At 39.2% G+C, this 27,417-nt stretch overlaps 1 protein-coding gene across 11 annotated transcripts in view; it reads left to right on the top strand.

The window, feature by feature from the left end:
* EPB41L2 (erythrocyte membrane protein band 4.1 like 2) overlaps positions 1 to 27,417 on the top strand; it is a 213,986-nt gene that overhangs the window by 82,827 nt on the left and 103,742 nt on the right. For all 11 annotated transcript variants that reach the window (XR_009543941.1, XM_060168392.1, XM_060168399.1 and 8 more), the window contains 2 exons: positions 18,868 to 19,331; positions 20,032 to 20,244. Coding sequence is in view for 10 of the 11 variants with exons in the window: in XM_060168392.1 (XP_060024375.1) it covers positions 18,882 to 19,331; positions 20,032 to 20,244 (663 nt within the window). In the remaining variant the exon portion in view is untranslated. The remainder of the gene's footprint in view (positions 1 to 18,867; positions 19,332 to 20,031; positions 20,245 to 27,417) is intronic.

Raw genomic sequence — 27,417 nt, forward strand, 5'->3', positions numbered from 1 at the left:
TGTTTATTCAGGAAGGATAGTCTTGCATGATGATTGGTATATAGGAAGGTTGGATTCTCTGTAAAATCAGTAGAGTCAGAAACAGAGGGGTGGTTTTTTATTTTTTGCAGTACTTTTTAGGTTATTTTAGGGTTATGCCAGAAAGTTGTGTTTGCTTTTTTTCTGGTTTGACAGATGATGATTGCTTCTCAAATGGAGGCTGGATGAATAAAGGTGGGAGACTGAAAGGAACCATCTTCCTCATTGTCTTTCTGTGACACTGAGAACTTTATTTTCTGCACAGAGTTTGTGTCCCTTATGGTTTTGGAGCTTTGAGTGACCATCAGGTTATTCCATCCTCCACATCTTATTCAGTTCCATTCCTTTTCCTCCAAGGCAGGAAGTAGGACATATATATTTATTTATTTACTTACTTACTTATTTACTTATTTATTTGGCTGCGCTGGGTCTTAGTTGTGGCACGTGGGATCTTCCTTGCCGTGTGAGGGCTCTTTTAGTTGCCGCATGCAGGATCTAGTTCCCTGACCAGGGATCGAACCCGGGCCCCCTACCTTGGGAGTGCATAGTCTTAACCACTGGACCACCAGGGAAGTCCCAGGACACTTTTAAAAAGTCAAGAAATTATGATACTGGGTTTGATTCTGTTTACACATCAAACTCACATATACAAGTATAGGAAACCCCTCCTCCCCCCTGCTCCCAGCCAACTCCCTTGAATACTTAAAATATAATATTCTGAGGATAAACGTCTAATTTCCCTTTTTAATGGAGCAACAAAACAGTGTCAAAACGAGGCTATTTAGGATCTTTCTAAGACAGGTGTAATGGATACACGTTCATATGAACAATTTTTTTATATTTAGACATTTGTGGATGTTTCAGCATAAGTATTTTATGTACTTTAACGTGTTTAAAATCTTATTGGAAATAATTTAAATGACACTGGACCTCGTTTGTATTCAGTAACTTCTCTGCCAGTAACCCACTGAGTAACCTTATTTATAAGTTATTTCACTTCTTTGGGTTTAATTTACTCATTTGGAAAGCAAGGGTGTTGAAATTGAGGTAATGCAGCATTGGTGGAAAAGTGCATTGGCTTTGGAAGGTAACTATGCTCCCCACTATACCACCAGCGCCACTAGTATTGGCTTTGAGGCAGACCAAATTGGTGTAAATTCTGGCTCTCCCACTTATTGGGTGTATGAGTTTGGAAACTCATTTAAATTCTCTGGGTTCTCTTTTATCCACTGTATTAATGGTTTGTTCTTTTTCCAAAACATAGTGCCACAGAACTCACCTTCTGTCTTAATTCTCTTAACCTTTGTTCGAACAATGAGATTCTGATGTCTGTGGGCAGGATTGAAGCCAGCAGAAGACCTTGAGCAGTAGCATTGGGTTCTATAATTAAGAAAGTAGCTGCCTTAGTCAGCTTGGGCTTCCATAACAAAAGGCCATATACTCTCTTGCTTAAACAGCAAGTCTGTTTCTCATGCTTCTGGCGGCTGGAGGTCCAAGATCAAAGTACCAGCTTGGTCAGTTTCTGGTGAGGACCCCCTTCTTGGCTTGTAGGTGGTTGCCTGATCTCTGTCTCCTCACATGGCGAGATGAGAGAGAGCGAGAGAGAACGAGCAAGCTGTCTGGTGTCCCTTCTTAGGCGACTAATTCCATCACGATGACCCTACCCTTATGGCCTCATCTAAATCTAATTATCTCTCAAAGGTCCCATCTCCAGCTACTATCACTTTGAGGGTTAGTGCTTCAATACATGAATTTTGGGGGGATGCAGTTCAGTCGATGGAAGTAGGGGAGTTAGGAAGGCAGGAGGCACAGGGGTGATGAGAGATGCCTGGGGCAGATTGTAGAGATCTACCCATGTCAGCTTCACTGGATCCGGTGCTCATGTCCGTAGTTCTGAGACTTCTGCATTCTATGGAGCAATACATTTTAGAAAAAGGTTTGGAGCCAGTATTTTTCCAAGTAAGCATATTGAAGTAAATCTGCCATTCTACTGCGGTTTTTATTGAAAAAAATACAGCATTTAAACAATGTAGGAGGAATACAGTCTGAATAAAAGATGCTTTGAATTGAATAAAATTGGCTCTACTAAAAAACTCACCAAATTGCCCTTTTGTGAACCAGTGAAAACTTTGTGGTGGATGGATAGTGAAGTTTACTTCCATTATATAGAATGTCTTTTTTTTTAAATTTAAGTTTTATGTTTGTTCATTTTGACAGAGGTTAATCTCTTCAGAGCTGCTACTGAAACATATTTTCATTAAGTTCCTGTAAAGCAAACCTTACCTTTTCTCTAGGAGCGATATCTTGTTTATTTAAGTATCTAATGTGTTTTGTTCATAATAAAAAACATCTTTCTTTTTTTTTTTTTTAAGACTATGGTAGGTTAATGTGAACATATAATACTCATTGACTTAAGAATTGCTTGTTAGGGGAGCAGTGTGGTACAGTAGCAGGGTCAAGTTATACAAATGCATATGTGGATCCAGCCATAAAGGGTCTATCTTGGTCCTGATTTGTTAATGTAAATATCTATTCTGGGGGAAAAAACAAGCAGAATTTAAATTGCGGAAATGTAAAGGGGGTGTGTGTTGGTATTGTAGAATAAAGGAAGATAGGTTGTTTTTCAGATCTCTCTGACCTGAGTCTTAAAATAAATATTTTCCTTTAGTGACTTTAAGTTTTTGCTTCCATATGTAGTTGTATTATGACAAATGGATGTAGGATTACCTTTTGTATCCATCATTGCTCAGTTTAGACTGACAGTATAATAATAAGACAGGGCTTTATCAACTTTGTAACTATATGATGATACCTATAAATCTAGATTAAAATGAGCCTCCATTTAAATACTGTGTGAGTGAATAAGCAAATTCTTTTACAAATGAATCAAAATCCAGTTTTCAGTATTTAAAAATGAAATATCTATATATTTGAGTGGTTTTTCAATACCAAAATGTATATATCAGTTTATAAATAAAGCTGATTAGACTATATGTGGTACACATGTATCAGTACTTTTGGTGTCTATTTATGGGTGGATTAAAATGACACGAAATAAAAACAAAGTTGAGGGGTGCAAACCCAAAGCAATGTAAACATGATACAAAAAAATGAGGAAAGAATTCCTAGCAGTAGTAGAATAGTAAGCAATTATGATCATAGGATTACAATTATACCGTTAAAACTATTCTTTATGTAAAATGTTCTTCCTTTAGTGGGTAGAACCGGCAGCAGGAGGATGACTGTTTCTTTGACCCATGTGGATTTTCTAGCTGAGGAATGAAGTAACTTGGAACCTAGCTGGGCTTTTCTACTGAGCATGCCCTTTTCCAGCAGGGTCTGGCCTGGGTGGGGCCGGTCTTGCTCATTAAGCTGTTGGAAGCTGGATTTCCATCAGCTTTCGAGTCTTCTAATGACAGGCAACAGCAGACAACGGGCTCGATGTACTTTTTTAAAAGCTGAGTATGTATTTGAAGGGGGAGATTTTTAGGAAATTTCTGTTGTAGCAGTTAGGTTTGGTGATACATGCTTGTTTGTTTTTGCTTTTGAAGAAAGTTTGCCTTTGGGACTATCAGTATCGAGGAGACTGAAAATTTGGATAATACTAATGTACAGAGTAGATGGAATCTGATTATGTGTACTATCTGGCAAGGGAATATATTCAGTTATATTTGAACCAAGCACTGTGAAACGTACGTATGTACTTTTAGACCATTTATTTGCAAAATTCAAATGTTGAATTTTGTTAGGTTATCTTTAACATAATTGCTTTTTTAGGTTTGACCTATGAGAATAATGAAGCCAGCTGGTTTTATATATTTGCCCTGCTGTTTCACAATTGATTTGTTCAGTGGTACAGTACACTATACGAAGGTTAATTATTCCTGAAGCACAGTGAGGACTATATGTAAGGTTAATAGTGTACAGTTATTTTTTTTAACATGTTAAAGGATGATAGATTTCAATTTAATTAGCATGAAGATGAAACATTTTATAAATTAACTCCTTTGATTAAAAAAATGTATTGTGGCTAGCAGAGATTTGAATTTGTTTTTAGAATCTGCAGATTAGTGGCCATTAAGAACTATCAAGAATTGTATATTGTTTTAATGCTGTCACAACCTAAGTAAATATTAATTGAATAATAGGTATCAACATCTTTTACTGAATATTTAATCTGTTGTCACATTGAAGAAATGTGAAAACTCACCGTGTTGCCCAGATTCAAGCATCCAGACTTAGAAAAAATTGTCTTCATGCTTTTTCTTGATATACTTTACCAGTCTAACAACCTTCCTTCAAAAAGAACCTTGCTTTGATGCTACTTTCTAACAAAGTGAAAAGCAGTACTACTGTGATGGCCAGATGACCTCTGTAAGTTCCTTCTTTATTGTTGACACTGCAGGGAATGTTTTTATAAGACTGAGGTAATTACCTAGTATTTTTTTGGGGGGTGCATGTATCCTTGTGAAGTTTAAGTTTTCTATTTTTAGGTTCAACAAAGAATTGTCTTTTCAAATTATTGGCAACTCGGGTGAGGGAATAGATGACTGTGGAGTTGATGCTGATGATCTGGACAGCCATTCATAGGACCCGCACCTCCCCTGTGGACCATCTCCTTTGGAGTGTTCCATTGCACGTTGTATGGTATATTGATGACTATAGTTTAACGTCATAGCTGGATCGCAAAGTTGGAAAGGGAAATTTTAAGCTTTGACATTTTGTTGGCTTGAAATTTTTGGTGGATTCCAAGGGTTGAATGCCTGGCATATTCTCCAGCAGACTCCTCCACCACATCACGTTTACAGATGTTGAATTTTGAGAATCTTACCTCCAAAGAAACAAATATATTTAGCCAAAGTAAAAACTCGTCCTGGCCAGCCCCACCTAAAAAGTAGTTATTTGAAGCTTTTGCTGAGTAGTTTTGAACTAAACCAATGCTCACAGTAGAACTACTTGGGGGAAAAAAGTTTTTAAGCATTCCAAATGGCATGTCTGTAATTCCATTGTAGTTACAGCTTTTCCCGCCTGGTGAAAGTTGCTTTTATCATACCAGGCTTGTAGGGTCCACATGCTAACAGTCTACGGCACCTTCTGCTGACCAACTGGAAGACTGGCGTCAACACTGGGATCTGCTTACCTAAGCGAGAAAAATCGTTCAGTTTATAGTCTCATATTTTAAAAATACATGCTATGCGTTGACATAACTCTTTGGCAGTGCTGTAAATATTGTAAAATGGCAGAAGAGCTAATGACCAAAACTTAAAAAGTGAATTCTATATTTGACAAGGTTTAGATATTTACGCCTGTCAACTGCAGCATTCCAAAGCTTATGGAGAAGAGGATTTGAAAGCGCGAGATCAGTGTAGGCTCCAGCCTGGTGGCCTTGTCATAGTGTGGGGAGTTGATTGAGTCTGACAGGCTTTTGTCTTATGACCTATTAAAGTGCAGCGTCTGCAGCCTGTGCATTTATCCTGTGCAGTTAACCTTGGTGGATTTGTCGTTAGCTTATTTGGGAAAAGCCTGCCGAACCGCTGTCATTTTTTTAGCTAAAGAATTTAGAGTTTGATTCATAGAAAAATAGTATTAGACTGGTTGTAGATTACCACTTAATACTAAGTGAGTTTACCGATGGGGCTGAGTAGGGATCCCATGCAGAAGGTAGTTGTGGGATGAGCTCAGACAAAGTATACTCCCTGGTACCTGTAACCACCAGGAGGGAATTTTGGTGGTGTTTTTGCTCTGTTTTGAGCCTGGTTATGACATTATCAGAAGAAACTGCACATAAGTGTATTTTTCTTCTCTCTAGAATGTTCTATTTAATGATGAAATAATGATGAAATGCTCCCCGAACACTAGAAACATCACAAAAGACATCGAGAAGCCACCGGATGCATAACAACAGTGCACTGGGAACATGCAGTTACTCATCTGCACAGAAGATTCCCCCCTTCATGGGCGCAGAGGAGCAGATGGTGGCCAGGGGAGGGGTGTAGACAGGAAACATGACATCCTTGCGCTGGTCAAGCCAATTTTATTCCTGCCTTTCCCTATAAGTGAGGAAACTGCTGACCAAGATTGGAGATGTTTGTGTGTGACCAGCTTAGGAATTTAGTAAGAATCTTCCCATTCTGTTTTACTCTCCTTTGAAAACATTTCCTCAACTTTCAAAGATACCTGTTTCCAAGTTCCCTGTTCCAACTCCTCCAGCAGAGAATTTAGGAATAATCTTTTTGGCCTACCTGCATAGGCACCAGTATTGTTAGCAAAAGACAGCTTTTTGTTTTAACTCCACGCTGAGGAGAAGAAGGATAAAAAGCTAGCAAGGTTTCCTAAGGAACTGTTAGGAAAAACTGTAAGTTGTATTTTTAATAGATACTTGATATACTTCTTAAAAGGTGTCTGGCTGCTCTAAAAGCTTAGGTTTTGAGCTTGTCCCACTTTGGAGAGCAGTCTGTACAGGGTAAGAGGTGGGTTTGTGAAGTATGCTGAATCGGAGGTTAGCAGAAATCGGTTTCTTTGAGGATATAGAGATAATCTTAAACATCATATGCCAGGAAATGAGTTTTATTTTAGGTTATCTTAATGCTGCTGCTAAGCTGGAATAGACTGGAAGGCTTTTGCACCCAGACTGTTCTGAGGCCAGAACTACGTGACAGGGCAAGGTGACACCGTCACTTGTGGCAGTGTGGCATTCGGGTTGTCTCCAAGGAAGCCGACCACTTGTGCTGGGTTCACTTAATGCGTAAGATATTTTAATGCGTAAGTATTGCCTTCCTACTAAAGTGTTTATGGGCTTCAGTTTGTGCAGACTTCTGCTCAGTGAAAACTTTGTCTCCATATCTGCTCCTTTGTACCTCATCTACCCAGGGTCAACCGCCATTCCCCATAATCCCTGCTATTTTCTGTATGCATGTACAGGCAAACATGTGCATGTGGGTTCACGTATTTACACCTCCCACACGCTTTGCTTTCAACCCACAAGGTGTGGCATATCATATGTGCCATCTGAATCTTGCTTTCTATGCTTAACATGGTAACTTGGAGATACTTCTGTAACAGGAGTGGAAACCTTCCTCTTTTTAATTCTTTATAGCTGCACGGTATTCTGTCTATGAATTTAGCATAATGTCACCTATTGACGGACATTGATCTTTTGCTGTTACAGGCAGTGTTAGAGTGAATCATCCGTACATAATTTTACTCTTCTACTGGTAGCTCTCTGAGAATGCCTCTGTTGCCATAGTCTTGATCAATGATTACATAACTGAGCTTTTGGATTTTTCCATTCTGAATTTTTAGCTTGTATTTATTTTACTATGGGTGTGGTAAGCATCTTCTCATGGGTTCATGTGTCCCTTGTATTTCTTTTCTTCCTGTTAACTCTGTACTCATCCAGTAGCCACTTTTTTCCCTATTGCGGGGGGTTGGTCAGCCTAGCCGACTTAATTTGTTTTGGAGTTTTTGATGTTGAGGGAATTTATAATCAGTACTATTTTATTTGGCTTTTTATTCAAATTACTTAAGTTTTGCTAGAGAGCAAACATGTTTCTAGCAAATACAATTGAGAGTGAGAATTAAGTGCTCCTTAAAAATTATGATGCCTGTTTGTATTTTATGAGTGTTTAACCAAGCTTTCCCATGTGTGACTTCCTGAAGAGATGACAGTGGTAGTTTTAAAGAAAACCATGTCAGCTTTTCAAAACTAATTTCGAAATCTAAATTACCAGAATTTCTGAATTAGTGACAAGTGGTTTAAATATATGTTAATGCTAATATTGGTACCTCTGTCCCCCACTAGGCTGGGAGTGGGCTTCTTTCATCTGTATTCCTGATATCTGGTACATAGGCTATGAAAGTCCTCAGAAAACATTTGTTTTGAAAGAAGGGGCTTAGATAGTGATATAACCCACATCCTGAAAGTGGGTAAAACTTATCAGGGGCTCAATTAGAACATGTTGCTTAGGATTGTAAACTACCAGATGGTAGTAATAGCTTATTGATTTTTGTTTTTCAGCAAGTAATGAACTGTAAGGCATTATGCTAGGTGCTGGTTGTAGAACAGTGAAGTTGTTTGGGACTGGTGGCAGGATTGCCTGAAGTCTCTGGGGCTGGCTGGCCTGGGTCTGGGTCCTGCCTCTTCCATTTATCGGTTGTGTAGCTCTGCTCATGTTATTTATCCTCCTTTTACCTTCTTCTTCTGCAACGTGGGAGTAATTTTAGTTCCTACCTCAGAGGGTTGTGAATTAAAGGAATTGCGACACGCAGAGTCTCTGGAATACTGCTCAACCGATAGCTCATATTATCATTATTTATTGTTATTTCTGTCCTTACTGTTGATTCTGTCACTACCATTAGTGAAGAAACAGATACAGTCCCTTCTTTTATAGAATCCTTATATGATGACAGTGGCCGGCCATTTATTATGAATTTATTATGTGCCGGGCACTTTATGTATAGCATCTCATTTAATCCTTAGGGTCACCGGGCAGGTATGTATTAATATCCCTGTTTCGCTTATGAGGAAGATGAGACTCAGTGACGCTAAATAACTTGTCCGTGGTTACGTGGCTAGTATGAAACAGAGCTGGAATTCTAATCCTGGTCTGTTTAGTTCCCAGACTTCATCTCCAAATCATCATGTTATTTTATCCAAAGATTAGTTCGTTTCGCACACAAAGAATGTAGCTCCAGCTCTGGCCTTTACAAAAATCAGGGCCCCATCTGAGAGAAGGAATTTGAGCAAATGCAGTTCATCAGTAATTCTGACCATACAACTCAGTGTGCATAGTTGATTAATGAAGAGCCAGCAGTGTTCTGGACGTCTCTGTCACTTGGTGAGGGTGTGCTGTCAGAGTGCCCTATATGACAAGGTTTATATGCATTTTGATTATGAGAATGATGTGCAGTATTGTGACCCTTGACGATTTATGCACAGCCTCTGGTATACTGAGCTCCAGGGAAGGGCAGCTCTCCCTAGGATGACCTAGCTGCTTGTGGAGGAGACTGCCTGGCACAGATTTCTTTCTTGACTTGATGAGAACAGCAGGGGCTTGCTATTAACAAATAATATTGTTAGCAATTATCTTGGGTGTTATTTGACTTGGACATTGTAGAGAATAATGCCTTGGTTTTCTTTTTTTTTAAATATTTACTTATTTTTGGCTGTGTTGGGTCTTCGTTGCTGTGCGCGGGCTTTCTCTAGCTGTGGTGAGCGGGGGCTACTCTTCATTGTGGTGCGAGGGTTCTCGGGTGTGCGGGCTTCAGTAGTTGTGGCACACTGGCTCAGTAGTTGTGGCTTGTGGGCTCTAGAGCACAGGCTCAGTAGTTGTGGCGCGTGGGCTTAGTTGCTCTGCGGCATGTGGGATCTTCCCAGACCAGGGCTCGAACCCACGTCCTCCTGAATTGGCAGGCAGATTCTTAACCACTGCGCCACCAGCGAAGCCCTGCCTTGGTTTTCATATACCCTCCTCTCCAATATATGAAGGAGGGGAACTTTACACTTTGAACTCTAAGATAGTTTAATTTGTTTCATTTTTATTTAGAGTTGTTAGGATGAAGAATTAATGGTTTATCTCACTAACATTAACTCAAATACTAGGTTTTTAAAAATTGAGCATCTGAAAAAAGTGGAACATTTCGACAACCATAGCTCTTAGGTGTGAGGGCCGTAAAACGCAGTGGGGAGTAATAATTAACTGAGATGTTTCTGCATGTGCTCCCAGTTTCTTAGGGCTTATTTTCTAATGCTTACTCAGGTTACACAGAGGCTAATAGTGGCTGCAAGTAACCGCACCCCCGGCTTAATCGTTTAAACCGTAGGGGAGTATGTTATCTCACATAACAGGAAGCTCAAACGCTGGACCTGGCCACGTGTAGCACGCGCAGTGGGCTGGTCCTCTTCTCTGTGACCCTCTCGCCAATGCCCTCTACTATATGTTACTTTGTCTTTAGACCTTCCCGTCTCATGGATTATTCAAGATGGTAACAGCCTTTCTAGGAATCACGTATACAGTCTTCAGAAGAAGAAGAGGGGCCGTCTCATGGCTCTTTTTAGAAGGAGGAATCTTTCCCCAGGAGCCCGCACCAGCAGACCTTTTACATGTCTTTTTGGCAAAGGGAAGGGGAACTACCATGATTGCCCTAGACCAGCAGACCATTACCTTGTGGCCTGACCTGGAGCCAGCCTCCACTGGCACGCAGCGGGAAAAGCGAGAAAAGTTGAACAAAATTTGAGTTCTGTTAAAAAGTAGAAAGGTTGGAGGAAAATTCATGCTCTGAATGTAACCCGATCCTGCCTAGACTTGAATTAGTAAAGGGCTACAGTTTCGTATCTTTTGTATATGTGGTTTTAATTTAAACCAGATGTTTGCTTATATCTTTATAGAAATAGTTCTGTCTCTCTTATAGGTCCTTTACCCTTTAAAGAAACCAAACAAGCGATATAATGTGTTATTAAGGTAACTAGGGTGGGCAGCATTGAGTTATGTAAAAAGTAACTCTTGTTTATCCTCACCATATAGATAATTTAAACTAACATAACAGTCCCTTTGGAATGTAGTTGTACTTATTTGGATATGGGATATAGTATTTTCTAGACCTTTTGACACTTAAGAAAAATAAACCTACAAGGGAGAGGAATTACTTGCAGTCAGCTCTCAGCCTGCCTGTTTTTGTTATTCCTTCTCCCTCTCCAGATATTTCTTTTTCCTGTTTCCTCCCTTTCCTCCTCCTCCTTTTCCCTCCTTCGCTTTTTTTTTTTTTTTTTTTTTTTTGCGGTACGCGGGCCTCTCACTGCTGTTGTGGCCTCTCCCGTTGCGGAGCACAGGCTCCGGACGCGCAGGCTCAGCGGCCATGGCTCACGGGCCCAGCCGCTCCGCGGCATGTGGGATCCTCCCGGACCGGGGCGCGAACCCGTGTCCCCTGCATCGGCAGGCGGACTCTCAAACACTGCGCCACCAGGGAAGCCCCCCTCCTTCCCTTTTTAGAAACATGTTGGCTGTTATTTGAGAAGCATCACTCTTATTACTTCCTAAGCAGAGTTAGGTGGTTGCTGAATCATTCCTTTCTTGGGGTTGCTGTTTTGTTTCTCTCACAGTCAGCGCTTTAAGGGAAGGTCGTGGGGCTATTAAAAGCCCTTTTCTTGGGTTACAGTCTGTTTGGGGAGATGAACATAAGCAAGTGATCGTAGATATCAGAAAGTGGCTCACCATATCCTCTGCCCGGTCACACGACGGATAAAAACAGGATTTGTCAGAGTGGAAAATGACCGAATTGGAACTGTGTACATGTTGCCAGTATTTTTTAAGTTTAATTGTTATTTGTCACACAATTTTGTTCCTGCCTCAAAACTCAAAGGAAAGCCTCTCTCCATACCTGCATTTTCAAGTTTAGAAATGCGTATTTCCCCCTTTTGTAAATCTTCAGTCCCCTAACGAATGGATTGAGCTCTGTTGATAGAAATCAAAGACCTCCTGTTGCTTGTGATCTCAGCAGAGGATGGGAGCCACTCAGCTGGCAGCAGCACCTACCCTGTTCAGGGATTTTATTCACAGTGAGGTCTCTTAGAGTAGCACTGGTTCTCTCAAGGTTTTAAGGAAACATCTGGACCCAATAATTAGCATGAACTTCTTGCTTGAAGTTCTTTGTATGAGTGTGTAGAGTTGTGCATGTATCTTCTTGCTTGGCTTTGCTTGCTGTTGTGCTCTGATTAAGGGCTAGCGCTTTCCAGCAGCATAATGTTACAGGGTAGGTGGTTTAAGCTAGTGGTAGTGACAGCACCTTGGAATTTACCTCCTTTTTTAAGCATCAGAAAAAAGAATAGTTTCTCATAACACAGCTCCGTACCTAAACGGTGCTGATTCTCTACTGATGATGGTTTTCTGCTTGGTTGTGTGTTAAATGATGCATGCTTTTTTCTCACGGAGCTGTTACAATAATGAACACTTTTGTCAATCCGGATGGAGCATGCCAACATGGTAATTGTGTTAAAAACCACATGACTGTCTAATGGGCTGGCTGTTCACAGCAGTGTTCTTTTTGGTTGCTGATAAGTAGAGAGGTCTTTACTTAGTATGTTATATAACGATACTAACGATGAATTTTAGATATTTGTAATTAAAGCTTAGTGGAATGAGCATGAGCATTGCTTGAGTTTGGGAAACTGTAGTTCTTTCTGTTTTTGGCTTTGCCCACCTGGCTTTGTGATCTCAGGCAAATCTCTTAGTCTTTCTGAGTCTCAGTTTCCTTGTTAAGATAAAATGAGGGTATTAGGCCAGATGATCTCACAACACTCATTCAGTAAATATCTTTCTGGTGCCCTTTATGTGCCAGTCTAGATGCTGGGAACATAGCAGTGAAAAAAAGAGAAAGATCCTGAGATCCCAGCCCTCAGGGGGCTTTCATTTTAGTAGAGGGCTTGTGTTCCGCTGCAGGAGTTTCCATTTTAGTGGGCAGTGGTATTTAAAGGCTTATCCACATTGGAAACTCTGAGCGCTACAGGCATGATAATTATGGTAAACTGATGTGCTATAATCATGTTTTCTTGATGGTGGTAATTTGTTCAAGAAACCATTTTGTCAACAAAGAACATGGTGTTTAGGTTTGATTTAAACACTGTTGATCTCTTGAAACTATTTTAAGAATGTACTTATTTACATAAATTGTATCTACCCTTATTGTTGAATATTTACAATCCAATTAGCCATTTCCATTGTATTTTATCTTGTAATTTCCCTTTGCATGGGCAGCACTGCTCAGCTCTAAAGTTCATAAAACTTAAAAGTCTTGCAAGTACAGTTGTGGTTGGGGAGGACTGCCTTGTGAGACTCAGTGGTGTGGTGTGGTTTACCTGTGCTCTTTGTGTCTGTAGTAGCACCTTGTCTTTTTTTTTTTTTTAATTTTATTTATTTATTTTTGGCTGTGTTGGGTCTTCGTTGCTGCACGCGGGGGCTACTCCTCTTTGCGGTGCGTGGGCTTCTCATTGCGGTGGCTTCTCTTGTTGCGGAGCACGGGCTCTAGGCACGTGGGCTTCAGTAGTTGTGGCACGTGGGCTTCAGTAGTTGTGGCATGTGGGCTTCAGTAGTTGTGGCACGTGGGCTTCAGTAGTTGTGGCATGTGGGCTTCAGTAGTTGTGGCACGCGAGCTCAGTAGTTGTGGCTCATGGGCTCTAGAGTGCAGGCTCAGTAGTTGTGGCTCACGGGCTTAGTTGCTCCGCGGCATGTGGGATCTTCCCAGACCAGGGCTCGAACCTGTGTCCCCTGCACTGGCAGGCAGATTCTTAACCACTGTACCACCAGGGAAGCCCTTGTCTTTGGTTTTGATCCATCAGCTCAGTTGTGATTACATGGCCAGATAATAACCTTTAAATATGATTTTCTTGGCGGTGGGAACTCATTGGTATATTTCTTATTCGGGGGAGGGGCAGGGCTAATTATAGCAAATCACGGAATAGATTCATGTTGTTCTGTAGTCGTTTTGACAGACTGGCATGAATCTTCTTTGAGGACTAAGCCAAGGGCTCTGGTTGATTCCTTCTTTCATACACAGTGGAGTTGTGACTGCGTTACAAAGTACAGGTGTGCACAGCTGTGTGGTCCTCCATTCAGTGGCCTTGGGCAAGTCACTTAACTTCTACTCTTTGATTTATTACCGCAAAATGGGACTAATACCTACCCTGTAGGATGTTGTGAGGAGCAGAAATCCTAAGCGTGATGTCTGACCCAGTAAGCAGTGAGTGATAGAGCTTAGGACGAAAATGCAGATATTAATGCTTTTAACATAATAGTGGGAACTTTAGTTTTATATTTCATGGCTTCTGAAATGTTTTGACCCAAAATCAGCTTTAGTTGATCAGTCTCCAGATTGTTTCTCACAGCCAAAGTAATTAGAGAGCTGCCAGCTATCTTGGTTAGCTCCGACAAGTGTGAGGCATTTTTGTTTTAATTTTACCAGGGTATTGATTCAGCTCTCAAAATGCCGTTAGAGCATATGTGCTGAAAGTCAACTTTGGTCATTTCATGATCAATGTAAATAATATTTTCCACTTAATTGGTACCTGTAAAATGGTACCTTAAAGAAGGAAAAAAGATTTTCTGTGTAATATGGAGCCAGTTCAAGTTCTCTTGAGGGTCTTACTGGAAGACATGATTTTGAACTTCAAGTGCATAAGAATAAAATGTAAGATTGGACATGTGTATGTTATAGTTACGTAACTGTTTACTCTTCTGTAGCATTGCCCTCAAGGACATTACTGTCCCCTGATCTCCCTGTCTCACTGTGTATTTCTTCTCACCCTATGCCTCTTCCCTCTGCCTGGCCCTTAAATGTTGGTGGTTATAAGGGTTCTCTTCAGGGCCCTCTAAGCGCGAACTATACTTTTTTTCTAGGTGGCGTCAATATCACTTGTGCTTTTAGCTATCACTCATGTGATGACAACTCCCAAATCTGTATCTCTAGTGCGTATTTGGTCTCCTTTTAAGACCTGTGTGTCAAGTGGCCACAGATTTCTCAGTCGCAGTGAACTAAAAATCAAGTTTAATTGTGTCAACCAGACCTTCTTTTCCTCGGGTTCCACCTATTTCTATGATGGTTCTACCGTCACCCAAGCTCTCATAACCTGGGACTTTTCCTGGACTCTTTCTTCTCTTTGACTTGCTATTTTCAGTTAGACACCACGTCATGTCCAGTCTTTGTCTTTACCATTTGATTCATTTCTTATCCTATACCTCACTGCTTCCTCCAGAGTACAGACCATTATCTTATCATGCCTGGATTATAGCACCAGCCTCCTGGATGCCTTTCTGTTTCATTCTTTTCTCTCATCCTATACTTTACAGCAAGGTCGGGCTATCCCAAATGTGAATTGGATTACTTTACTCCTCTACTTAAAGTGCTTATATGACTTCTCATTGCCTTTAAATCAACCTCCAGACCTTTCTTAGCGTGACATGTAAAACCTTTTATGTTCTGGCTCCTGTCTACTTCTCCTACTTCATCATCAGCAATTCACTGTCCTCCTTCCCTCACATCCCCGCTCACAAGCCCCCACTTCGCTTGTACAGTGTTTTGTTGTTCAGTACTTGTAGTTTCCTACAGGAGGAATATCCTCGTGTTTCTACACCCTTGCCTATGCCTGGCACGTGCTTCCCATTTTGATTCTCTTGCCTGAATAATGAATACTCATTATTTTAAAGCAACTCAAATGTCAGCTTTTGCAGAAAGGCTTGCCTAATGACTCTCTTCTCCTAATCCACGTTAAGGGTTTGTGCTGCGCTTTTTAAGCAGCATGCTCTTCATTTATCTATACCCCGACTCTGCTAGCTCCTTAAGGTAGTCTTTTATTCATGTGCCTAGGACTTGGCATATTGTAGGGGCCCATTAAATATAGGCTGACTGACTGAATGAATGTTTTTATGCTTGCCTATTACAAGTATGTAACAATTTAAAAGTTATTATTTTTTAATTGAGATATCACCCCTTTAAAGTTTACAGTTCGGAGGTTTTGAGTATATTCACAAGGCTGTTCAACCATCACCGCTGTCAAATTCCAGAATATTTTCATCACCCCCAAAAGAAACCCTGTACCCATTAACAGTTGCTCCCATTCTCGCCTCCTTCCAGCCCTTTGCAACCACTAATCTACTTCTTGTCTCTGTGGATTTGCCTTTTCTGGAAGTTTTATACAAATGGCCTTTTGTATCTGGCTTTTCCTTAGCATAATGTTTTCAAGGTTCAGTAGTCTTCCTTTTCAAGACTACTTAATTTTCTATTGTATGGATGTATCACATTTTGTTTATCCAGCCATTAGTTGGTGGGCATTTTAGATTGTTTACATTTTTTGACTGTTATAAATAATGCTGTTAGAAACGTTCATTTACAAGTTTTGCGGTAAGCATAACGTTTTCATTTCTCTTGGGTATATACCTAGGAGTGGAATTGCTGGGTCATGCAGTAACTTTATGTTTAATTTTTTGAGGAACTGCCAAACTGCTTTTCAGAGTGGCTGTACCATTTTACATTCTTGCCAGCAATGTTCCAAAATTTCCAATAACCTCATCAGTACTTGTTACTGTCTGCCTTTGATTATAGCCATACTAGCGGATGTGAAGTGGTATCTCATAGTGGTTTTGATTTACATTTCCCTAATGACTAATAATGTTCAGCATCATTTCAGGTTCTTATTGGTCACTTTTTCTTTGGAGAAATTCTACTCAAATCCTTTGCCCATCAAGAAAATTTCTTTTTTTGGTCTTCATTGTTGAGTTGTAAGAGTTCTTTTTATATTCTGGATACGGGACTCCTCAGATATGTGATTTGCAAAAGACAGTGAATAATATTTTAAGAAACAAGTATAGTACTGATACATGCTACAACATGGATGAACCTTGAAAATGTTATGCTAAGAGAAAATGCCACAAGTTGTATGATTCCATTTATTTGGAATGTCAAATAGGCAAATCTATACAGACTGAAAGTAGTTTAGTGATTGCTATGGGCTGCAGGAAGGAGAGGCTGGAGAGTAACTATTAATGGTACAGTGTTTCTTTTGGGGATGATGAAAGTGTTCTAGGATTAAACGGTGGTGATGGTTGCACAACCTTTTGAATATGCTTAGAATCACTAACTGTACAGTTTAAAAGGGTGAATTTTATGGAATGTGAATTACATGTCAAATCTTTAAAAAGAAAAATCAAGTGTATTTTATTTTTTGAACTTTTCAAGTTTGAAGATAGCTGTGAAATTTCCCATTAGTCAGGGTGCCAGCCCTTTGAGTATTTTTATCCTTGGCCAGAGAGGAGACAGTGTGCTGCGTCTGCTGTCCCTGCCTATTGTTTTTTTTTTTTTTTTGCGGCACGCAGGCCTCTCACTGTTGCGGCCTCTCCCGTTGCAGAGCACAGGCTCCGGATGCGCAGGCCCAGCGGCCATGGCTCACGGGCCTAGCCGCTCCGCGGCACGTGGGATCCTCCTGGACTGGGGCACGAACCCGTGTCCCCTGCATCGGCAGGTGGACTCTCAACCACTGCGCCACCAGGGAAGCCCTATTGTTTTTTATTAAAATTTTTTTTTTCATTTTTTAATTGAAGTATAGTTGATGTACAATATTTTGTAGTTACAGGTGTACAACATAGTGAGTCACAATTTTTAAAGGTTATATTCCGTTAATAATTATTATAAAATACTGGCGATATTCCCTGTGTTGTACAGTATATCCTTGTAGTTTATTTATTTTATGCGTAGTAGTTTGTACTTCTTAATCCCTTACCCCTATCCTGCCCCTCCTCCTTTCCTTGTCCCCACTGGTAACCACTAGTTTGTTTGCTATATCTACGAGTCTCTTACTTTTTTGTTATATTCACTGATCTGTTTTATTTTTTAGATTTCACATATAAGTGATATCATACAGTATTTATCTTTTTCTGTCTGACTTATTTCACTCAATACCCTCCAAATCCATCCATGTTGTTGCACATGACAAAATTTCATTCTTTTTTATGGCTGAGGAGTATTCCATTGTAGATATACACTGCATCTTCTGTATCCATTCTTCTGTTGATGGACACTTAGGTTGCTTCCACATCTTGGCAATTGTAAATAATGCTGCAGTGAACATTGGGGTGCATGTATCTTTTCAAATTGGTGTTTTGCTTTTTGGGGATATATGCCCAGGAGTGGAATTGCTGGATCGTATGGTAGTTCTACTTTTAGATTTTTGAGAAACCTCTCTACTGTTTTCCACAGTGGCTGCACCAATTTCCATTCCCACTAGCAGTGTACGAGGGTTCCCTTTTCTCCACATCCTCGTCAGCATTCGTTATTTGTGTTCTTTTTGAAGATAGCCATTCTCACGGGTGTGAGGTGATATCTCATTGTGTTTTTAATTTTATTTCTCTGATTAACGATGTTGAGCATCTTTTCAAGTGCCTGCCTGTTGTTTTTTTATGTCAGTGGTGCTACTGTTCTTCTAAACTCCCTCTTTGCTTGTGTAAAATTTAGCCAGCCAGATACTTTGAGATTTAATTTCAATTTTGTTTTCATTAGTTATGATAGGATTGATTATTAGATGCATTTCCCCCCCACCCCTATGATGTCTTCATTTGGTTCAGTTTGGGACCCTTAGACAACTTTTCTTATAATCACATATACTAGGAAAACTGTCTATGAGGTTGGGTGGGATGGAGGTTTTGATTATAGTTTTAGTGCCTTTCTTAGAAGACTAATTTTTGCATTAGAATAGTGATGGTGAATTATGGGATTTAATATTGGAACAAAAAAGAAGATATTTTTGTTCCAGATTTAGTTATCTCGCAATTAAGCCCCCAACGCTTAAAATTCATTTTTATAATAACTAACATTTTAAAAAGTTTTGGTTTTAATGTGTGAAATTGCAGTGAAATGTGTCTCAGAATTTTCTAGCATTATCAGTAACATTTTCATATTGTAGAATAAGGAATACCAAGTATAGAGAAAAGTAATTTTCCTTAAAAAATTGAATTTTCCTGAAAAAGTTGAATTTTTGGGGTGAATTATTGTTTATAGCTAGATGAAATCAAACAAAAGGAATCTTTCTAGAGCTTTTGATGTTTTGAAGTTTTCTCTGTACAGAATCGGAGAGTTAATTCTATTGTGGTGCTAGTTTTGGTTCTTTGATTCTGATAGAGAATTATAAACTTGAAGGGAAGCAGTCTCCTTTGTCTCTTGTGCTTCTGAACCTTCTTTTTCTAAATTTGTTTCCTCCCTGTCATCTTTCTGCCATTCCCCTTCCCACCCTTCCTTATCCTGCCCCTTGCCTCCAAACTAAAACTGGGAGAGTTTGTAAAATAACCTTTGGTGATTTTGTTTTGTTTATAGAATAAGCTGTGACCATGACTACTGAAGTGGGCTCCGCATCTGAAGTGAAGAAAGAATCTGACCAGTTAGGAGCGGATGCAACCAAGGAGAAACTGAAAGAAGTAGCAGAAAATCGGCAGAATCAGTCATCTGATCCCGAGGAGGAAAAAGGTTCCCAGTCACCTCCTCCAGCTGAAAGCCAAAGTAGTCCACGCCGCCAGAAGAAAGAGAAAGATCCATCTGAGAGCAGGGGGATTTCTCGATTCATACCCCCGTGGCTTAAGAAACAGAAGTCCTATAACTTAGTAGTGGCCAAAGACGGAGGAGATAAAAAAGAGCCTGCCCAAGCTGCTGGGGAAGAGCAGATTTTAGATAAGGAGGAATCTCTTCCTGAAGAAGAAAGGCAGGCCAAGGGTGATGCTGAAGAAACAGCCCAGAGGAAACAACAGGAGATCAAGGTCGACGTCAAGGAAGAGAAACCTGTGGTGAGCAGTCTGGAGACGCAAAGTGTGTGTGAGAAGTGATTGGAAGTGAAAGCATTGATGGAGTAACCATGTTAACAAAAAGGATTTGTTTTGAATCATTTTCAGTGATCTTATATTAAGATACTGCTTTGGCTTACTGTATCTGGAATATGGGTCTTAGAGGGTCTACCACAGCCCTCTCCTGTTATTCCTTTTAAAACTTTCAAAATAATAAAGCAAAGAAAAAAAAATCTCCTGTAAATGCAGATCAGGGGTTAGACAGGTACTCTCAGAATCCTTCTACCTCTCCTTTTAAATAGTATGCACTTTTGTATCTGATTTATTTAGGGGTTCAGTGGATAGGAAGAAGTAGATTTGTATGTGTGTGCCTTTTGGTTGCCTGATGAAGCCTAGGTTTTGCCATGGTATGAAATTGTAATTAGAAATATTATTTGACGTGGTATTTAAATTGTGGTTGCTGGGACGTAGTTTCTTTTACTCATTTAATGCTGACGTTACCAAATTGGCAAAAAGAGAAAATTGGAGGTGGACTGGGGGAAAGAAAATGTAGGAAAATACCCCTTCTGGCAAAGTTTTTGAAGTCTTTTAGGCTCGCAGTGTTTATAACAATCACAGTTCTTACTTAAGATTTTCCTTTTCTGTGTGTTGCCTTCTGCAAATTGGTCACCTTTAGTATGAACTTAATTTTTTTCCTCCACAGCCTGTCGAAGAAGTAAGTAAAGAGAGAGAAGAGGAGAAGGTAAAGGAAATACAGGAGGACAAATCAGATGAAGCAGCAAAAAGGGAGACAAAGGAAGTTCAGACCAATGAGCTAAAAGCAGAGAAGGCCTCTCAGAAAGCCACCAAGAAGACCAGAACTGTTCAGTGCAAAGTGACCCTCCTAGGTGGCACCGAGTACAGCTGTGACCTGGAGGTGAGACTGGGAGCTGGTAGGAGAACTATCTTGATGTGTGGAATGACAGTAAAAGTATCGTCTGCCCTCATTTGTGGCCTGGCACAGTGAATAGATTTTGTGTTCCTATAAGATAGTTTGTAGCAATTCTGCATTAAAAAGAAAGCAAAACAAGAAAACATAGAAGAGGGTCATCCTTTCCATTAGAAACGATAGTTCCTGACCCTTAAGGGTAAGCAGGGCCGATGTTCTGCCAGGCTGCACTGGTCATGTGTATCGGCTGGTGTCTGTTGTGGATGGGCATTAAATAGTTTGAATATTACCCATGGCCATAAGTGTTTCACTTGAGGAGAAACATTGCACTAGGTTGAAATTTCAGAGTAATGAAATTTCAGCAGTTTAATCCCAAGTGTTTTCATCCCGAGACAGATAATGATTTAAAATCTAGCTTATTTAATTTAGTTTCATTTAATTAAAAAACACTCTTGATTTGCAAAGCATATAATTGATTAGCACCGATGCTGACCAAAGCCAATGTAATTTTTTAAAAGCATTTAATGCCTTATTTTATGACAATCAAAAGAGCCTGTTGCTTTTCATAGCTAAATTACTTTATTTACATGACGTATACTAATAGCTAATGTTTACTGAAGAACTGTGTGAAGAACTTTGAATGAGTTACGTCGTGTAATATTTATAAGACTCTGTATGAGGTAGGTATTATTATGGGTATTCCCATTGTAAAATGAGGGAATGTAAGGCTTTAAAGAGGTTAAATAACTTGCCCAAAGTTTCCCAGCTAGTTAGTGGTTGAACCAGGATTCCAACCCCAGCAGTTTAACTGTGGAGGTCGTGAACCTGACTGCTGAACTACTAAGATGACTGCTTCATGGTCCTTAACGTTTACCTTTGTATCAGTTATGTAGAACTTAATTTTACTCATTTAGTTACAGTTGTTCTGCTATGTTAGTTGTTTTGAGAAAAGGAGTACAAAAGATGATTAAAAATCCTTAAAGCTCTCAGAGAGAGAGAATAATACTGTATATCTCTCAGTAGTAGGGTAGGGACAACAAGGAAACAGTAGAACCGTGTTCTGAACCTGACTCAGTTACATTGTTTTTGATCACATGTCCCTCATTTTTCCTATCCTAGAAGTTAGGATAGAAGTTAGGAAGTCTAGATTTTGAGAATAAACTTGTTGATAACTTGTTATGTGACCTTGAGTCACTTACTCAACCTCTGTGGGTCAAACTGAGGCCCAGAAATTGACTTTATCTTTAGAATATAGGATTACTTAGATAATCTTGAAGGCCCCTGTCATCTATCACCAAAGCTCATGGTTGACCAATGTGCTTTATGGTTTAAATCTATTTTTGTTCTCTGTCATTTAAAAAAAGTCATGATATTTTAAAAAATACAAAAATATAAAAATAATAGGAGAGCTGTATATTTATCATTAAAATTTTAACCAGATGTCACCATTTAGCCGTGTGTTTTAGATATTTTTTAAAAGAAATAAAGCATTAAAGATATTGCTAGAGTCTTATTCCCATCTCTCCTCTTTCTCTGCATTTGTCTTTTTATCACGTGTAAATCTACTTTATTGATTTTAACTGCCGTATAGTATTCCTTTGAATGACTAACCCATTTTATCTATTCCCCTGCTGAGGCACAATTTCTTTTATATAGTATAACAGTCAGTGCTTCAGTGAACATTATTATATATGTTTCTTTATCTACTTGTGCAAGAGTTTCTGCAGGGGAGACACCTAGGAAGGGAATTGCTAGGTTGCTAAGATGCTGCTTTACTTCTTTAGTTTTCCCAGATGTTGGCAAAGCGGTCTCCAAAGTGGTTGTGACAATTTAAATTCCAACCAGCAACCACTGTTAGGTTTTTCCACATTGTCATCAGCACTTTTTGTTATTAGAATTATTAATTTTGACCTATCATAATGGTGTGAAATATCGTCTCAAAATTTTAATTAGCATTTATTTGATCACTGTCAACTTTTACTAGGTTATACAATAAAGACAACAATAGCAATAACAAACAACCTCCAAATCTTCTGGACTTAAAATAACAATGGTTTATTCCTTGCTCATGTTATATGCCCTCGGTGGGTTGGCTGTGGGCTCTGTTCCATGTCTTCTTGAGTTTTGGACCAAGATTAAAGGTGTATGCTCCACCTGGGAAATGTTGCTCTCACAATAGAGGGGAAAGAGAACATGGCAGAACCACACCTGTGGCTCTTGAATCTTCTGCTTGGAAGTAGTAGGTACCACTTGCACTTTCATCTCATTAACCAAGCAAGTCCTGTGGTTAAGGTTGATGACAGTAGGTGGGCAAGTATGATCCTGTCACAGGAAGAGCATGGTAAATAATTGAAACCATGGAAATAATCCTATAATTTACAACTCAGGAGACTGAGCATCATTTCATAAGTTTTGTTTAGGTTTCTAAGACTGCTCTAGGATTTTTAAAACTAGGCATTCTTTCTCAGATTAAGGATATTCTTTTCTTAGTTTCTAAGACTAGACTAGAAAGTTTCATGAATACGTGGTGAAAGACATGAATAGGTAGTGAATCTTATCTGATGTATTTTCTGCATCAACTGAGAGGATCATATGTTTTTGTAATCTATTAATGTTGTAATTTACATTGTTTTCTAGCATGAAGCCGTCTTTGAATTCCTAATATAAATACTACTTGTTCATGATGATTTGACATTGATTTTGTATTTTTAATTTAGGGTTTTTGCATAAATTGCCTTTAATTTTCTTTTATCAAATTATCTTCATCAGATGTTGTTATCTGGGTTTTATACTAATCTCATAAAGTTGCTTCCCTTTAGTATTCTCTGGAAAAATTTGCCTAAATTAGGGATTTAACTGTTCTTTGGAGATCTGGTAAAACTTGCCTTTAAAACTGTCTTGGAGGGACTTCCCTGGCAGTCCAGTGGTTAAGACTCCACGCTTCCACTGCAAGGGACACGGGTTGATCCCTGGTCAGGGAACTAAGATCCCGCATGCCCCACAGCATGGCCAAATTAAAAAAAACAAACAAAACGAACAAACAAAAAACTGTCTTGGGAAGAATATTGTTGGGAGGTGTTCTTTTTTTCTTTAAATCATGGGTTTGATTTTCCAATAGGCTGTTTCTGGTTTTCCTCGAATAAGTTTCAGTAATTCGTATTTTTAGTGGAACTGCCCATTTCATCTAACTTGACAAATCTGTTGGTATGAAGTTGTTCGTAGTGTTCTCATCTTGTATCTTTGATTTTGATTCATTTTTAATTTCTTGTGTTATTTGTGCTTTTTTCATCATTCTTGCTATAGAGTTAACCGTTTTAATCTTTCAAAGAAGCAGCTTGGTTTTATTTGTTTCTTTTCTGTTTTGTAACATTTTGTTCTTTATTTTATCCTTGAGTTTATTCTGTTTTTTCCCCCAGTTTCTTGAGTTGAATATTTGGAAAAAAATGTATGCTTTATGCTTTCATGGCTCTAATTTTCCTTTCAGGTACCTCTTGTTGAATGCATAAGTTTTGAAATACTGTACTTTTAGTTGCCATTCAGTTTTTCATATTTTCTCATTCCATTATGGTTCAACTTAAATTGGTTGGAGAAGCAGAGGAGTCTTTATTTCAATGACTGTATTAATTTACAGGTTGTCTTTTCAGCTAGTAAGTGATTAGTTAATATACCATTATAAGAATGAACTTTTGAGGGTAATAGATACATTTGAAATAAGCTTGTAGCATATAAGTGTTGTGTAAACTTTTTTTTTCCTGTCAAGTACAAAGCAGAACAAAATTTGAGTAGACTTAAGTGATGTGACCGCACAGCAGATTTTATGCACCTGGAAACCTAGGCAGTGACTGTATATTTTGACCAGAGGCTGTAGTTCATCAGTGTCACAATAGTTGTTACAATGCAGGCATTATAAGTGGTATTTCCTCTTTTGATTAATTTCTCTTCTATCCAGTTCTCCTTCCTATCTAGGTTCTTTGAGTTCTTAGTATCATTAGAACGGATCTGATACTGATCACACTGCTGCTACTTCCTCATCAGGAGCAGAGCCCAAAGAACAGCCATCACGTGGTTTGAGCACGCTCTCGTTTCCCAGTTCCAGTACTGACCTTAGGCAGATGGGGTGATGTGCTGATGCTGCTTAGCTGTCGTTCTGTAGCTCTGTACCGGAAACGGGTGTCTGAGGGCTACTTGGGGGGAAGTATGTTGTGGGAAACTGTGACTATAAATGAAGTTGCAAGTACTTAAGGAAGTGAATACAGTGTGGGAAATAAATACTTTTACTTTATTTGGTTGGGGAGATTAGATTTGTTTCCAGCTGTTCACTGTCATTAAAGATGATCATTGTGTCTTTCATGGCTTTTTAGAGGCCTATAGTTATTGCTTGCTGTTTTTCTTTCTGTATGTACATGTATCTAATTTTCAATTAGATTTTTAGATTGTAGCATGCTCACTGAAGAGGGCCTAAATGCCTTCACTTAGGGCACCTACAACAGTAGAGGGAAGCATGGCCTGCCTGTACAGGAGGTCTTGAGGAGTTGGAACAGCCTGACTTAATAGGGACCTTGTAGAGTAGGATGAAGTTCTACAAGGCGAGAAATGCCAGGATAAGATGATTAAAACTGATCGATAGAGCAAAAAGGAGCTGGAAGAAATGGACCAGAGGTTGTAAAGTTATTAGTATAAAAGACCTAGCAAAGTCAAGAATGCTATTCGATATTAGAACATGGCTGCAGTAATTTAAGGGGGACTTTTTTTATCCACTGCCTTGGTTACGCTACACACCAGTGGTCTTTATAGATATGGTTTTATCGATGTGATTAGAGCATTGGGAAAGTTAGGCAGATTCCTGTTTTTGTTATCTGTCAGTACCTTTGGACAACAAAAATGCCCTTTTTATACCATTTAATGTCAGTATTACTGTATTAACTGAATAATTTTTTTAAAATCAAGAAACATAATTCTTGGGGATATTTTTGTTTATTTGGTGTCTTAATATCGTCTCTGCTTCACAGATTATTCCCTTAAAATAGATAGATCGATCTCCATATATCCTTTTTTATTCTCCTTCCAGCCCCCTGCCCTTTCCTGGCTCTCTGTTTCTACATTCTTTCTCCCGTGGGCCATCTGAACCTATTCTCAAACCTCAGGAATTAAGTGGAGAAAACTGCCCAGGGAGCCATGGCAACATCGTTTTCAAAAACTGTTATCTTTGAAGTCTGCATTCTTTTGAAGAGAGTATATGTTAATACTAAGTGCATAAAAAATGCTTCACACACACAGTATTTATGAGCATAAATATTGGATAATGGTGCATTTTTGGAGAATGATTTTAGTTAAGTACAAAAACAATATGGAAATGGCTTGACTTTAATTAATGTTATTTCTGGCTTATGTGACAATAGGCTTATTACTAAGCCATGCATTAATTTTGACGCAAGGCCGAGTCTCTTGTGCATTTGTTCCAAATCTTTGCGTGAAGTATTTTTTCATTAAAGTTAGTAAAAATTACAATTTACATTTGTATACTAGTCTGTCATCTCGATAATAAAGTGAGATCTCAAATATTTTTTGGAAAAAAAATCTTTACTTTGAAGATTATTGTTTTCTTTTTCTTTTTTTTTTTTTTGCGGTACGCGGGCCTCTCAGTGTTGTGGCCTCCCCCGCCGCGGAGCACAGGCTCTGGATGCGCAGGCGCAGTGGCCATGACTCACGGGCCCAGCTGCTCTGTGGCATGTGGGATCTTCCCGGACTGGGGCACGAACCCGTGTCCCCTGCATCGGCAGGCGGACTGTCAACCACTGCGCCACCAGGGAAGCCCAAGATTATTGTTTTTAATGAAGAAAATTTATAATTTCTACTCTCTGATATGTCTATTTTTATCTCATTGAGATATGCAATGGTATGTGGCAAGCCCCTTTGGTACCAGAATTTAATGGTAAAGAATTTTCGGGAGTCTCCTGGATTTTGCATGCTTGTTCCAGGGACTCTGCTATAGGAGGACTCTTGTGATATTGCCACTGAAGTCATTTACATACTCCATGTGTTAAAACAGCAGGGCTCCTTCCTCTAAGGAAAAATACAGTAAGATTTAGTTGATGCCATGGATATAAAGTCAGGAGATCTGTGTTTACTTTTCTTTTGACTCTTTGGATGTCTTGGGGAAGTCACTTCCTCTTTTCTTCTATTCTCAGATTGCAAAGTAAGAATGAAAATATTTGCTTCCTCTATTTCTAGGATTGAGCTGGCTTTACTACAGCTGATAAGTCTGTATATATATTTTTAAAGTCTGAAAATAAATGTGAAAGTCCCTGTAAGACTTCGGAAGCATGAGTGAATGTGCATTCTGAGTTAGAGTTGCTCACATTTTCCTCTGGCATCTGAAAGTTTTTCCCACGTGTTGATTTTGTCTGAGAATTGAGGGCATTGTTCCTGCCCACACAGGAATGTCAGTGCCATTTTTTCTCAGTGCTATGAATAAGGCTGTCAGAATGTAGGCGCTCTTGGTCAGTGTTCTGTTGATAAAACTATTTATCAGGCAGTAGAATGTGTCAAGGTCTTCTTGCCTTTCTTGTGCAGAGTACTGGCCTCAGAAATCCAATTTGTTATCATTGCTTTTGAGGGTTTTATTTACTTACTTGATTGTTTATGTCTACTGTCACCCTCCAAGGCTGTTCTTTTAGACTTCTATATAATCGACCCTTACTAGGTTTACCGAGTTAAATAGTTTTAACTCTCTACATCTTGTAGGGGATATGGAAGTTGTGGCCCTCTAAACTCCTGCAAAATAGCGTTAGATTTAAATATGATTTAAATAGAACTGTGAACAATTTAATTGGCATATATTATATGCCATTTAAAATTCCAGTGACATCGGTCCAGATGGAATGACTCTGGTTAACTGTCCATTTATCCCTTAAGCTCAAAAAGGAGTTTAAGGTGATAATTCTATCCAATAACGTAATTTTTATTTAGTAAATGGGAAAAGGTTGCCATGCCATGTGAGTAGTTGAATACTTTGGTCCAGCTTGAAGAACATGAGGGGTTCATAGGAGCAGAGCAGACTCATTAGCTGGGCATTCAGGACGCTGTTGCGTATGACCTCAGGAGATCTTTTGATCTATTACTATAGGATTTTCTGTGTTTTCCCTTGCCAGCCAAATTGAT

The sequence above is a fragment of the Lagenorhynchus albirostris genome, chromosome 12, assembly GCF_949774975.1.
Source record: "Lagenorhynchus albirostris chromosome 12, mLagAlb1.1, whole genome shotgun sequence".
Taxonomy (NCBI): domain Eukaryota; kingdom Metazoa; phylum Chordata; class Mammalia; order Artiodactyla; family Delphinidae; genus Lagenorhynchus; species Lagenorhynchus albirostris.